Source organism: Ipomoea nil, unplaced genomic scaffold (genome assembly GCF_001879475.1).
Source record: "Ipomoea nil cultivar Tokyo-kokei standard unplaced genomic scaffold, Asagao_1.1 scaffold1576, whole genome shotgun sequence".
Lineage (NCBI taxonomy): Eukaryota > Viridiplantae > Streptophyta > Magnoliopsida > Solanales > Convolvulaceae > Ipomoea > Ipomoea nil.
Window position 1 is genome coordinate 3290793 of NW_017618004.1, and position 12996 is coordinate 3303788.

Below are 12996 nucleotides of genomic sequence, written 5' to 3' on the forward strand. Positions count from 1 at the left end.
AATAGTTCTTTACTAAATTTTCAAGCTAAACCTAATTTTGTTATCCTATATTTATTTCATTGAATTAAGTATAGAACTAACAACTAAGTCTAATCTAATCAATATATCAATTATTGAGAAAAATGCATTTTGAAGCAAATACACTGAATGTTCTTTTTTTGTCAAAATTGCATTAAATGAGGAGGTTTAATTTCATTAAGTAAGAATCTCTTCTTTCAAGAAACAAGAGTGCCATTGCCCATTGACCACTTGCTTTTCCTTTTTGTCAAAGTCGCTGATTTCTGAACATCATTAGCTTTTTTACCCTGTACAAGATTTATAAACTTCAAGCATAAAATCTGGGAAAACAGAAAATGAAATCAATGGAAGGGCAAGGGCTCTATTTCTTTTGCTCCATTTTACTATCTCTATTCACACTTTGCACCTCAGTAGACACCATAACAACAGATCATCCCATCACAGATGGCACTACCATAGTTTCAGCTGGTGGAAACTTTGAACTTGGATTTTTCAGCCCTGGAAAGTCCAAGAATCGATATGTTGGCATTTGGTACAGCAAGATACCAACTAAGGATGTGGTCTGGGTTGCAAACAGAGAAACTCCGCTAAACAACACTTTTGGCAAGCTAATGCTCAAAGACAATGGGATCCTAGTACTCCTAGATGGTAGCAATGAAGAAATCTGGTCATCGAATTCATCAATATCCATGAAAAATCCAGTGGCTCAGCTTTCAGACACAGGAAATCTTATTGTGAGAGAGGGAAATGACCATAGTTCCAAAAATTCCGCCTGGCAGAGTTTTGATTATCCTGGTAATACTTTGCTACCAGGCATGAAGCTTGGCAAGAACCTAGCCACCGGTCACGCCTGGAGCCTGACATCATGGAAGAGCAATGATGATCCTGCTCTAGGTGAATACACAGAAATGCTGGATGTTGATGGATTCCCTCAACTTTTTCTTTACAGGGGTGTAAATAAATATATTACTTTTAGACATGGGCCATGGAATGGACAGATCTTTACTGGTACACCTAATCTTAAGAACAATTCATATTATACGATTGGGTTTTTTATGGATCAAAGGGAGATATACTACAAATATGAGCTTGTTAATAGTTCAGCTCCAAGCAGGGTCGTATTAAATTCAGCTAGCACTATTCAGCGCTTAATTTGGATTGAAAGAACCCAAAGTTGGTCTGTTTACTTGACAGGTCAAACAGATAACTGCGACAGTTATTCATTGTGTGGAGCTTTTGGTAAGTGCAATATCAACAACTCCCCTCCCTGTGACTGTCTTAAAGGATTTATGCCAAAATACCCACAAGACTGGGAGGCAACAGATTGGTCAAATGGGTGTGTCCGCAGAACTCCATTGGATTGTGGGGATGCTGACAGATTTTTCATATACAGAGGTGTAAAATTGCCAGACACACGCCATTCCTGGCATGACAGGAGCATTGGCCTTGAGGAATGTAAGAGGTTGTGCTTGAAAAATTGCAGCTGTACAGCTTATTCTAATGTAGATGTAAGAGATGGTGGAAGTGGATGCTTGCTCTGGTTTGGAGACCTAACTGATATTAAGGAGTTTGATCAAGTTGACCAATATCTCCAAGATCTATATGTGAGGATAGATGCATCAGATCTTGGTAAGAGCAATTTCCTTGTGGCACTATAATTAATTTCTACTCTGGTGCAAAATTCTTGATAATATAGTACTAGCAGTCTAGCACAGAGCAAGATAAACCAGCTAAGGATAAAGAAAGATTTTCTGTCAACATTGTTTGATCTTTAAGAACATTTAACACTTATTCAGGTTGTATTCTTGCTCAGTCATAAACTGCATTCTCTCTATGTTAAAAATTGTTCTCATAGATTTAGTTACTTCAGCTATCCATGATGAGCATACAAGGTACATTGTATCGGACTAACATTCAAGTGGTTATATTGTTCAAAAATTAATGCATTAGCATCTGAATGCTAGTGTGTTAGTACAACCATTTATTTAATAGGCTGCACACAGTTAAATGCACCCAAGGTACAGAATTGAATGCTTTGGGTAAATAGTTAAATTATTCAAAAATCTACTTATTGATTGCACAAGTTGCACACATTTGAAGTTTGAGATATGACTGACAGAGAAATTGTTGACAGATAATTCCCAAAATGGACAGAAGAAACAAGAGGCAATGAAGATAGTCATACCAACAATTTCAGGGATACTTATTTTAAGTTCTTTCGTTTGGTTTGCACTATATGAAAGGAAAAAAGGTTAGATTTCTCACTCCAGTCCAATATGTGAATGTGTAGAGTCAAGTATTTTTCAGGCATTTGAATCGAAACTCCTACCTAGCTTGACTACCTAATTTGTGAAATGATTTTACTACAGAATTAAGATAAATCCATCATTTACAACAACAATTTCTAGAACTTCTTATAGTCTCCTATTTTACAGGAGCTGAAATAGACAAAGAAGTCCATGATTTACCATTGTTCACTTTGGAAACAGTTGTTTCTGCAACAAACAACTTTTCTTCTGATAATCTTATTGGAAAGGGTGGATTTGGACATGTTTACAAGGTACTGAACTTGCATAAAACTTGGGCTCTTTAGTCATGCTAAGAAATCAAAAACAGTACTACATGATTTGGTAAAACAATTGCAGGGTAAGCTATTTGTTGGAACAGAAATAGCAGTTAAAAAGCTTTCAGAAAATTCACGCCAAGGAGCTCAGGAGTGGGAGAATGAAGTGAGGATAATTGCAAAACTTCAACATAGAAACCTTGTCACGCTTCAAGGTTGCTGTGCCGAGGGAGGACAAAGGATTCTAATATATGAATACATGCCAAATAATAGCTTGGACTACTTCGTATTTGGTCAGATTTTCTTGACTTCTAAATCGAAAAAACCAGCAGTGTGACAATAGCTACTAAATTTCTCATAAAAAACTGAATCAACAATAATATGTATGCAGATGAGAGCAGAAAAGGAATACTTACATGGCAAACACGTTTTGTAATTGCGACGGGAATATCACGTGGACTCCTTTATCTTCACCAAGACTCCAGATTGAAAATTATACATAGAGATCTGAAGACGAGCAACATATTACTGGATGCTGAATTGAACCCCAAGATTTCTGACTTTGGCCTTGCTAGAATTGTAGAAGAAGATGATGGCCTAGCAAAAACGAAGAGAGTTATAGGGACATAGTAAGTTTATCAGCATCAAAACACTAAAGCACTGTGCTAATCAATTAGTAACTTTATTGGAGCAATTGTTTGATGCAGTGGTTACATGTCACCCGAGTACGTCGTTGATGGAAACTTCTCTGTAAAATCAGATGTTTTCAGCCTTGGAGTGATTTTATTGGAACTCATTAGTGGAAGAAAGAACAGGGCATTTCATGATTCAGATCATCACCACAATCTTCTGGGTCATGTAAGCATATATGATTCTCAACCTTATATTTTACTAACCTGTTGAATCAGATGAGTAACTAGTTTGGTTGATTGGTTCTACTGCAGGCATGGCTATTGTGGAATGATGGCAACCCTTTAGAACTAATGGATAATTGTGTGAGAGACTCTTATGTGGAATCTCAAGTACTACGATGCATTCATGTAGCTCTTCTTTGCGTTTCGAAACTACCAGAAGATAGACCAACAATGGCATCAGTAGTTTTCATGTTGGAGAACGAGGAAGTAGCTTTACCTAAACCAAAAGAGCCAGGCTTCTTTGTGGAAAGGAATTCAACCGAAGCATCTTCTACAGATAAGGAAAGATGCTGCTATGAAATCGCAATGATAACATTCAGCACTCTTGAAGGTAGATGAAAACAACATAATTTCGATTGTATCTCTCTATGTATCACATTGCATCTCCCTCTATTGCTTCTAACTCAATCGTACTCCCACCATTTGGAATGAACACTGCTGTAAAATGAAATTGATTACTGAATCCATTATGGCATTGCTAAATTAGTGCGTAATCTATACATCAATCGTATTCCCCGTAGTCCAGATTGATGGGAGGGGAGGCAGCCATTTGAACAAATCTATGAGGGAGATGACAGCGATGGTTGTCTCCCTCCTCGCCAAGATCAACGAAGGGGGAGGTAGTTGATCGGCGACGATGGAGGTAGTTGCCAATCCCTTCAACAAATCGATGACGGGGGAAGCAGCAATGGTTGCAATACCCCTCGTCCTGATCGGTGCATTATCTTCATCTTTGCTCAAATTGAATTTGTGTCAAGATTTTTTTTCCCATCTTCATGGAATACAGTATGGAAGATAGTCTTACGGGGAACAGGAAGTACCATTTTAGTGTAGAATTAGATATAACCCGTTCAGGTTCCAGTAACAATTCTGGGAAATTTTGGTTCCGATTCTAGATTTAAAATATAGTAATATCAAATATTTAAACTTTAAAGTTTAATTTTAAAAATAAAAATAATTTTAAGCTTGCAATTAATTTTTTTTTTCTGGTTCTTTATTTTAATAAATTGAAACCGAAAATTTTTGGACTGGAACCCTAGGGCAATGTTCCAGTTTTAGTAAGTCTTATGTAGGTTTTTTGTTAGGTCTAAACATTAACCTACAATATGTTTGACCTAGCCTAAATTTTTTTTAAAAGGTCTATTTAATATGTAGATCATTGGAGAGACTCTATTGTAGGCTTTAAAAGACTTTGAGCCTATTTAAGATCTACACATTATACACTTTATCAGGCTTATATATTTGTAAAAAAAATAATTAAGCATAATATAACAATAATAGACAAACAGTTGCAGTCGTAATTCAGTCATAATAAGTGTGCAAGTAGTAATAACAACAAGCATCCTCAACCTCAATTGAATTTTTAAAAAATTTAGGGCATGTTTACTAATTGTTACCTTGGATGACATTGTTGGCTGCTTGCATAAAGTGGTGACCCCGTCCGCGCAGATGGCTAACTTGTGCCCGCCCATGAAAGTGGTTAACTCGTACACCATTGGCCACTTTGCGTTAGTGGTGACCCCGTCCTCGCATATGGCTAACTTTTACCTGTTCGTGAGAGCAGTTAACTCGTACACTGTTGGCCACTTGCCGAAAGTGGTGACCCCGTATACGCAAATGACTAACTTATGTCCATTCGTTCGAATAGTTATCTTAGACATTGCTAGTTATTGGTTGGTTGTTGATGTTGCTTCCGGGCTGCACTCAGTTTTGCCCTCCGATCCCGCCTTAGTTTAAATTTGGATTTAGTTTTGTATTGCCCTATTTAATTCATTAGTGGCATGCATAAATGATGCTCGTTTTGGCCTGCGTACAACTTGGATTTATCAGTTTAATCCATGCGTTTTATCGTTACTATATTGTTGACCTGTGTGTCATTATGTTGTGCGGCTTGTGAGCCATCCTTTTTGGCAACCTATGTGCCGTTATGAGTCGTTTGTTGTTGGCAACCTATGTGCCGTTATGAGTCGTTTGTTTTTGGCAACTTGTGTGTCATATTGTGTTTTGAGTGGCCTGTGGTCCTTCTAGTTTGTTGTATTTTTGCTGGTTGACATGCTGCTGATTTTCAGTTCAGGTGTGTTGTTTTGGGGTCTCTTAGTATGCACTTGGGTGATCGGCTAGGACATGAGAGCTAGCCTAGACTGGGGTAGCGTCTGGCGCCTTCTTTGGGTTTGTGGTTTGGCGGTTAGCAGTCGATTGTTTGGTTTTATGTTAGTTGGCTTTGTTACTACTGTCTTCTTAGTGATTTTTTTTTATTGCTCAAGTTATTTGTACTTGGTGCCTAGAGGGCTCTATTTGCTTAGGTAATTTGTATAGACTTAGGTATTTTTGTAAAAGAGGGTTTTCCTCTTGGTTCTACATGGCTGAGGGGAATGTTTTCTTTGCTGCTTCTATTTATTTGTTTATTTAATGAATAAAATGATTTTTTATTTTATTTTTTTTAAAAAAAACCCTTAACCATAAATAATACTTAAATCCTATTTTGATTGGAAGACTCAAACATTAAACCTCCCACATAAAAAGACAATCAGATATCAATGGACCACAAGCCACTTAGTATTTATTACTTCCTTATTGCATAGAAATTTTTAAAACCCATTAAAAATATTTTTAATGTTCTAAAATTAGTGTTACTTTTTCTTGTAGGATCAGAATTGATATTAATATTAAATCAAAATTTTGAATAGAAATATCTATCATTTATATGTCACTATATTTGTGTATCGTCAATAATATAAATTTGACATTTTATTTAAAATTAAATTAAACTTTTATATACCAGGACTATGTGGTCTAATGGTATCCGGGTTGGACTTCCATTTGGAAGATTATGAGTTCAAGCCTCAGTGGAGGCGTTATTGGTTCTTTGTGTTTCAGTAGATTGAGAAAGTATATGAACAGATACTATAATGTAATAGAGCCAGTAGCTTTCAAAAAAAGAAAATTAAACTTTTATATCGTATTTTAAAATAGTATGACATTTTAATTTGGACAATATAATCTTAATTTTCATATCACGATCAATAATACTTTTAAAAAAATAATTTTTAACAAAATTTTAACTAATAATAAAGATATATTTCAATTAATTTTACAAAAAAAAAAAACAATTAGAACATTAAAATTATTATTTTTTAAATCAAAATATTAATTATAAAATATAAGTATTACTCAAGAATTACACTAATTTTTCTTCTACAATGGAAGCTGCAGTTTAGAGACTTTTTTCCTCAAAATCTTTGAAAGAATACATTGGAGATGAAGGGAGTTTGCTCCTTTGTATGGTAATCGCAAAGTTAACGAAGCACCCTAGCTTTTTAGATTTTTATTTTCTAATTATGATACATAAATAAATAATAAAATTATACTATATTCAATTAAATGAAAAATAAATATATTTCCATATATTTGTTCAAACTTTTAAATAAAAATAAATTTATTCATATAAAATTATTATGCATTTTCATCTAAATATCTTTAATAATCACTTATCATCCTTATATATGTATCCAATAATGGTCAAATTAGCCACTAAATTAGATGTGACAATACTATTAGGCATTTAAACTCAAAAACAAAAATGCAATTAGACCATTAAACATGATGAGATTATAAGGCAGTTTTAATTACTCTACAATATTGCCTACTTCATGTCCTCCATATTAGTAGACTTCCCAACCTTGCCACTAGATAGGTCCACTTTGTTGTAATTTCATCAACTGTCACATCAATAGCTCATATGCTTTGTGAATTGTGACCAACCTGAATGCACAATCAATGAGTGCCAAGTTAGCTCTATTATAACTTGTCATCATTATGCTTCCTTACAACTTAGTATAAATAGAGCATCCTAACTAGTGTGAGCATCTCCATTAGGAGCTTTTGGACCATATTTTGAGGAGAAAATAATGAGTTGGAGGAGAGAGAGTGAAGAGAGAGAGAGAGAGTAAAGGAATTCCTCTTGCAAATTGGAAGTTTTTATGGGCCCCATTATGAGAGAGAAAAGTCAAAGACCACATATATGCTGCCAGCGCGTTTAAAGTCTTTTTTTTTTCAGATTATTTTTGCTTTGTTTTTTTTTTTTTCTTATTTTATTTTTCTTCTTTCTCCCTCATCTCTATCCCACATGGTTTCTTAATTCTTATGCAAAAAACCAATCTATTTAGAGCATCCACATTAGTTGAGGAGAATTGGGGGATAATGTAAGAGTGATTAGGAAAGAGAAGATGGGAGGGGAGAGAAAAAAAAGGAAAAAAAAAAAAAGAAAATTAATTTAAAAAAAAAAAAACAAAAAATGACTGTCAGGCGCGCCTAACGACTGCACGCGCCCGCTGTGCGCTATGGTGACAGCCACGCATGGCTGTCACCAGTAGTGCATTATTTCACTTTTTGTGGTGGGTCCCACCATTTCTGAATTCTCCCTTCACTTGCAGGAGAATTATTTCTCAAATAACTCTTCCCCACATTAGCTATTATCTTGGGTGGGGAGAATTAATTATGAAATAATTTCAAATTATCCACAAATGTGGATGCTCTTAAGGATATCCCCAAAAGGGGATTGTTGTTGGATTTTCGAACAGTAAAAAGCTTGGTGAGGGGATCTTTAACAAATGTGTAGGATGACTTCTTTCTCCTGCAAGAAGGAAGATTTTGTCAGAAAAAAAAAATTAAACTCCTGTCACATCTGAGCTTCTTCCTCTTGAATTTCGCGTCAGTGCTTACTGCTTGGGCTAAATTGAAATTCATTTTATCCTTTTTTTTCTTTTTGCTTTTAAGCTGGCCGTTGGCCAGCTGTTTTTTTTTTTTTTTTTTTTTTTTTTTTTTTTTTTCATGTTGAATTTTATTATTAATTTTCTATATAATTTAAAAAATTGTAAACATTTATAATTTTAAATTTATTTTAATTTTAATATGTATAATTTAAATATAATAAAAATAATAATTGTAATAATAATTTTTATAATGATAATAAATAAAGAAATAATTAAAATATAGTATGATAAAATGGTGGGTCCACTAAAAGTTGTGAAAAAAACTTAAAACTAATGGGAATAAGAGATTTTGTGATTGAGTAATGGATGATGAGGTGGATGTTGGGGCCCACAAAAATCTATGGTAAAATTCCCAACTATTGAGGATGCCCTAAAGATGTCATAAGGGGATCTTCTTCTCACACTTCCCGAAGCTTCCCGATCCCGTGAGGTCAACCTTTAGCTTCCCAACCTCAATCATACCTCTTACATTTGTTTTGTATTTCAATACTTCTAATTAGCATAAACTGAAGCATGTGCTAGGGCATCCTCAATAGTTGAGGATTTTTCTCCAGATTTTTGTGGGTCCCAACATCCACCTCATCTCTCAATCAATCACAAAATCTCTTTTTCCCATTAGTTTTAAATTTTTTCACAACTTTTTGTGGACTCACCATTTTATCTCTATATTTTAATTGTTTATTTATTTATTATTATTATAAAAATTATAATTATAATTACAATTATTATTTTTATTATATTTAAATTACACATATCAAAATTAAAATAAGTTGAAAATTATAAATATTTACAATTTTTTTAAATATAATTTTATTGCATAAAAATGTAATAACAAAATTCAACAAAAAAAAATTAAAAATTAAAAATAAACTGGCCAGCTAAAAAAAAAAAACAATATGTAATCAGCTGGCAAAAAAAGGGAAAAAAATAATAATAATTTGGAAGCTTCAATTGAGAGTGACCGCCAGCTGGCCAATCGTTATGCTTTGGACCCGTGTCCAGCATGCATTGTGGACACGGTAACGGTGCCGTTAGTGGCACCGTTATCTTTCACCATTTTTGTTTTTAAATTTCAGACCGCTTTGTTATAGGAGCATATGTTCATAATTTTATTACTATATGTTCATAATTATAAGTTCATAATGTCAGAGCTCTGTGTTTATAATTCCATAACTGTACATTCATAATTGCATAACTGTATATTCATAATTCCGTAACTGTACATTCATAATTCAATAACTGTAAATTCATAATTTTCGAAGCTCTATGTTCACAATTTTAGAGCTCTATGTTCATAATTTTATCACTATATGTTCATAATTGTAAGTTCATAATGTCAGAGCTCTGTGTTCATAATTCCATAACTTAATAATTACATAACTGTACATTCATAATTTCGTAACTGTACATTCATAATACCACAAACGAATAACGGCGTTAACGGCGAGACAAAATCAAAAATTTTTTATAACTGGAATGCCACGTTTTCCCTGAAAACAACGTCGTTTTGGACTTGTGTCCACAATGCATTGTTGACACAAGTCCATAGCATAATTTGCGCCAGCTGGCGGCCACTCTTAAGTCTCAATGGCCCAAGTGGGTTCTATTGCCTGACAATCTGTTTTCCTTTTTCTGTTTTTCTCTTGCAAAACCCCTTTACAAGAGAAAAGACTCTCCAAAATTTTAACATTTCATTAGCTAAAAGTCTTGCTCCTAATTTTTTACTATTCCAAAATGGATCCAAAATATGTATTGGGGATACCCTTAGTGGCGTGTTACCCAACAATAATAGTGGATTTCAAATTGCCCCCAGCCTAAAAGGCTCATGATTTTTCCTTCAAGTTTTCACATAAAATATCATGTCTCTTAGCTTTACTCTATTCCTACTATTCACTTCAGTATTGTGAGTTGACCCATGCCAATTTACCTAATGAGAACATTTTACAATCGTGTAATCTGCCACCTCAAATGAGTCACCCAAAAATGCTAATTTATACCATGGACCAAGATCGATATAATATTGTGAACTCGGGATCAAAATGATGTTATTTTAATCTTTAAATTTTAACGAATTTTGTAGTTTTCCCGTTTCCCATGTCTCTACACGGCTACTAATTTATTTCAAGTATAAAATTCATATTCTTAAAATACAGAATTTAATAACATAAGACACATACACATTATATATATATATATATATTTTCAAATCTGATTTAGGTAGATAATTTATGTTCTATAGGCACAGAATTTTACAACACAAAACATAAATTCATAACATAAGACACATAATATGTTGCGTGTTGCACAACTAATAATTTGTTCTAGGTACAGAATTTCATAACACAAACCACAAAAACTCACAACACAAGACAGTTACACGCTTAATGCTTTATAGTAAAAATAAAAATAAAAATTGTAACGTGTGATAACCAAACGGTCCCCGTCAAAATTAAGAATATATTTTCTTGATACTTACTAATACAGAAGACCGCTCGGTTTAAAATATTTTGGATTACACTTGTGTGAGATCGTTTCACATATTCTTATTCATGAAATAAGTCTGATTTTGTGAAACACCAAGCTTCATAACCAAATCACGTAGCCAAGTAGCTTCTTTAACACCTTGCCTCAGTTGAGAATTTAATATGTCACACTTGTAACCCTTAAGTGTTATTTTATACCGAGTATTAAAGTAGGATTTAAAATTCAAATTCAATGTTATTAGGGCTAATTGCTTGCTTACAGCTTTCCTATATATAGTTATGTTGGGTAGAAAGTTTTTAATTAGACTTTTGAAAATAAAAAAATTCTCGTTTGCTTTCTACATATCAAAAAGTTCCAAAACTTATTTTGCCAACTCTCCAAAAAATTCTAAAATATTCCCTTTATTTAAGTTCGAAGTATATTTGAGTATTTAAATATACTGTTATAATCTATTATATCATAAAAAATTAACATTTAATGCTCAAAACACTCGCAGAAAAAAGCGAATCAATTTTTTGTAAGGGGGCGTTTGGTTCAGGTCATATTAGATTACCTAGGTAATCTGAGTCTGGTAATGTTATATTACCTTGTTTGGTTCAAGTTACAAGATTACCTGGTAATGTTATATTACCTGGAAGCTGATGTGGCGGTAATATTTCAAGGTAATGTGATTACCCCTAATTTTTTAGGTAATCTTAGATTACCTTGAATTATTCCAACTTTGCCCTTGTTAACTAATCCTTATATAATAATAATAATAATAATAATAACAACAATAATAATAATATAATAATAATAATAATAATAATAATAATAATAATGAAATTAATATATGTTTATATAATCAAATATATGTGTGTATATTTATATATTTAATTTTTTAATATTTAAGCATCGATATACATTCATACATATAAATAAATACACACATTATATATATATATATATATATATATATATATATATATATATATATATATATATATTATTGAGGACATTATTGTAAATTGATCCATATAACCTAAAATATAACCTTGAACCAAATAAGGTAATATTATATTACACTATCCAAACCAAACACACAAGGTAATCTTACATTCCCAACATCTCACATTACCTTCCTGGAGGTAATCCTATTACCTGGGGTAATCCAAGATTCCGTGAACCAAACGCCCCCTAAAGGATAAGTCATATTTCTTACACATTTTATTATGCATATTTCTTAACCCACTAGCCAACAAAACTCTGACCGATTCCAGCAACATTGCATTTGTCTGTCTAACTTGTCGCGTTTCCTTGGGTTGGTAATGATATTGACATCACTTTCGCAAGCTTTTAGGTCGAGTCTGACGATGATTCTGTGTTTCTTTTACTAATATTTGATTGAATTGATGATTGCGCGCAGTTGAGAGAGGATGAAAAGTCCAGGAAGTACGTACAAGTTACAACAACAATAACATCATGTCAGTAGCAAGCTGTAGGCCAAGAGCGCGTTTTTGCGACTGTTGAGAGTCAACGCGTACAAAATTGAATACAGTATACGTATATTGACATATTATTCAAGTCTTCAAGTCTTTGATCCTCCGTCGTCGTCGTATACTTCTTTTTGCTTTTGTGGTCATCAAAATTCAAAATTCAAAATTCAATATCGCTTTTTGAGTAGTAAATTGTGAATAAAGATACAAAATGAACACTGAATGGTGTAGTTTGGAAGTTACACTTGATGTGGTGGGCTTCTTGTGAGCACCAGACATTAGTTTTCTCACCTAATAAACTGCTGAGTCATCTTGAGAAACCCCTTTAATATGCTATCGAATTAGGGCATTGAATCTTGGGGTATGAAAATTCACCTTTTATAGGCGAGTTAGAGCATCCACATTAGTTGGGAAGAATATGAGGATAATGTAAGAGTGATTAGGAGAGAGAATGTGGGGAAGGGAGAAAAAAAAAAAAAAAAAACCAAAATTAAAAAACAAACGAAAAAAAAAAAAAAACCTGTCAGGCGCGCCGTTCGGCGCGCCTGACGCGCCCGTGTGGGCGGGCTGCTGTGCGCGAAACACGCACAGCAGCCCCTTTTTTCTTTTCTTTCTCTTTCTTCTTTTTCTGTCATTCTCCCTTCATTTGCAGAATGAATATCTCCACAATTATCTCAACCCCACATTTGTTATTATCCCCATTGAGAAGAATTAATACTGAAATCTCCCCATAATATGCACAAGTGTGGATGCTCTTATAGTCCCAAATT

At 33.6% G+C, this 12996-nt stretch overlaps 1 protein-coding gene across 1 annotated transcript; it reads left to right on the plus strand.

The window, feature by feature from the left end:
- Positions 1–207: 207 nt before the first annotated feature.
- LOC109190460 (G-type lectin S-receptor-like serine/threonine-protein kinase At4g27290) lies at positions 208–3934 on the plus strand. Its single transcript, XM_019340944.1, has 7 exons — positions 208–1647; positions 2153–2269; positions 2454–2578; positions 2664–2874; positions 2973–3210; positions 3289–3439; positions 3526–3934. Exons 1-7 carry the CDS (start codon positions 354–356, stop codon positions 3832–3834), a joined length of 2445 nt encoding a protein of 814 aa, XP_019196489.1. The 5' UTR covers positions 208–353; the 3' UTR covers positions 3835–3934.
- Positions 3935–12996: the final 9062 nt, after the last annotated feature.

Excerpts from the sequence above, each read along its gene's own strand:
- LOC109190460 (XM_019340944.1), top strand. The coding sequence starts at position 354 with ATGAAATCAATGGAAGGGCAAGGGCTCTATTTCTTTTGCTCCATTTTA. Across the intron at positions 1,648-2,152 it reads GATAGATGCATCAGATCTTG|ATAATTCCCAAAATGGACAG; the intron begins GTAAGAGCAATT and ends AATTGTTGACAG. Across the intron at positions 3,211-3,288 it reads AAGAGAGTTATAGGGACATA|TGGTTACATGTCACCCGAGT; the intron begins GTAAGTTTATCA and ends TGTTTGATGCAG.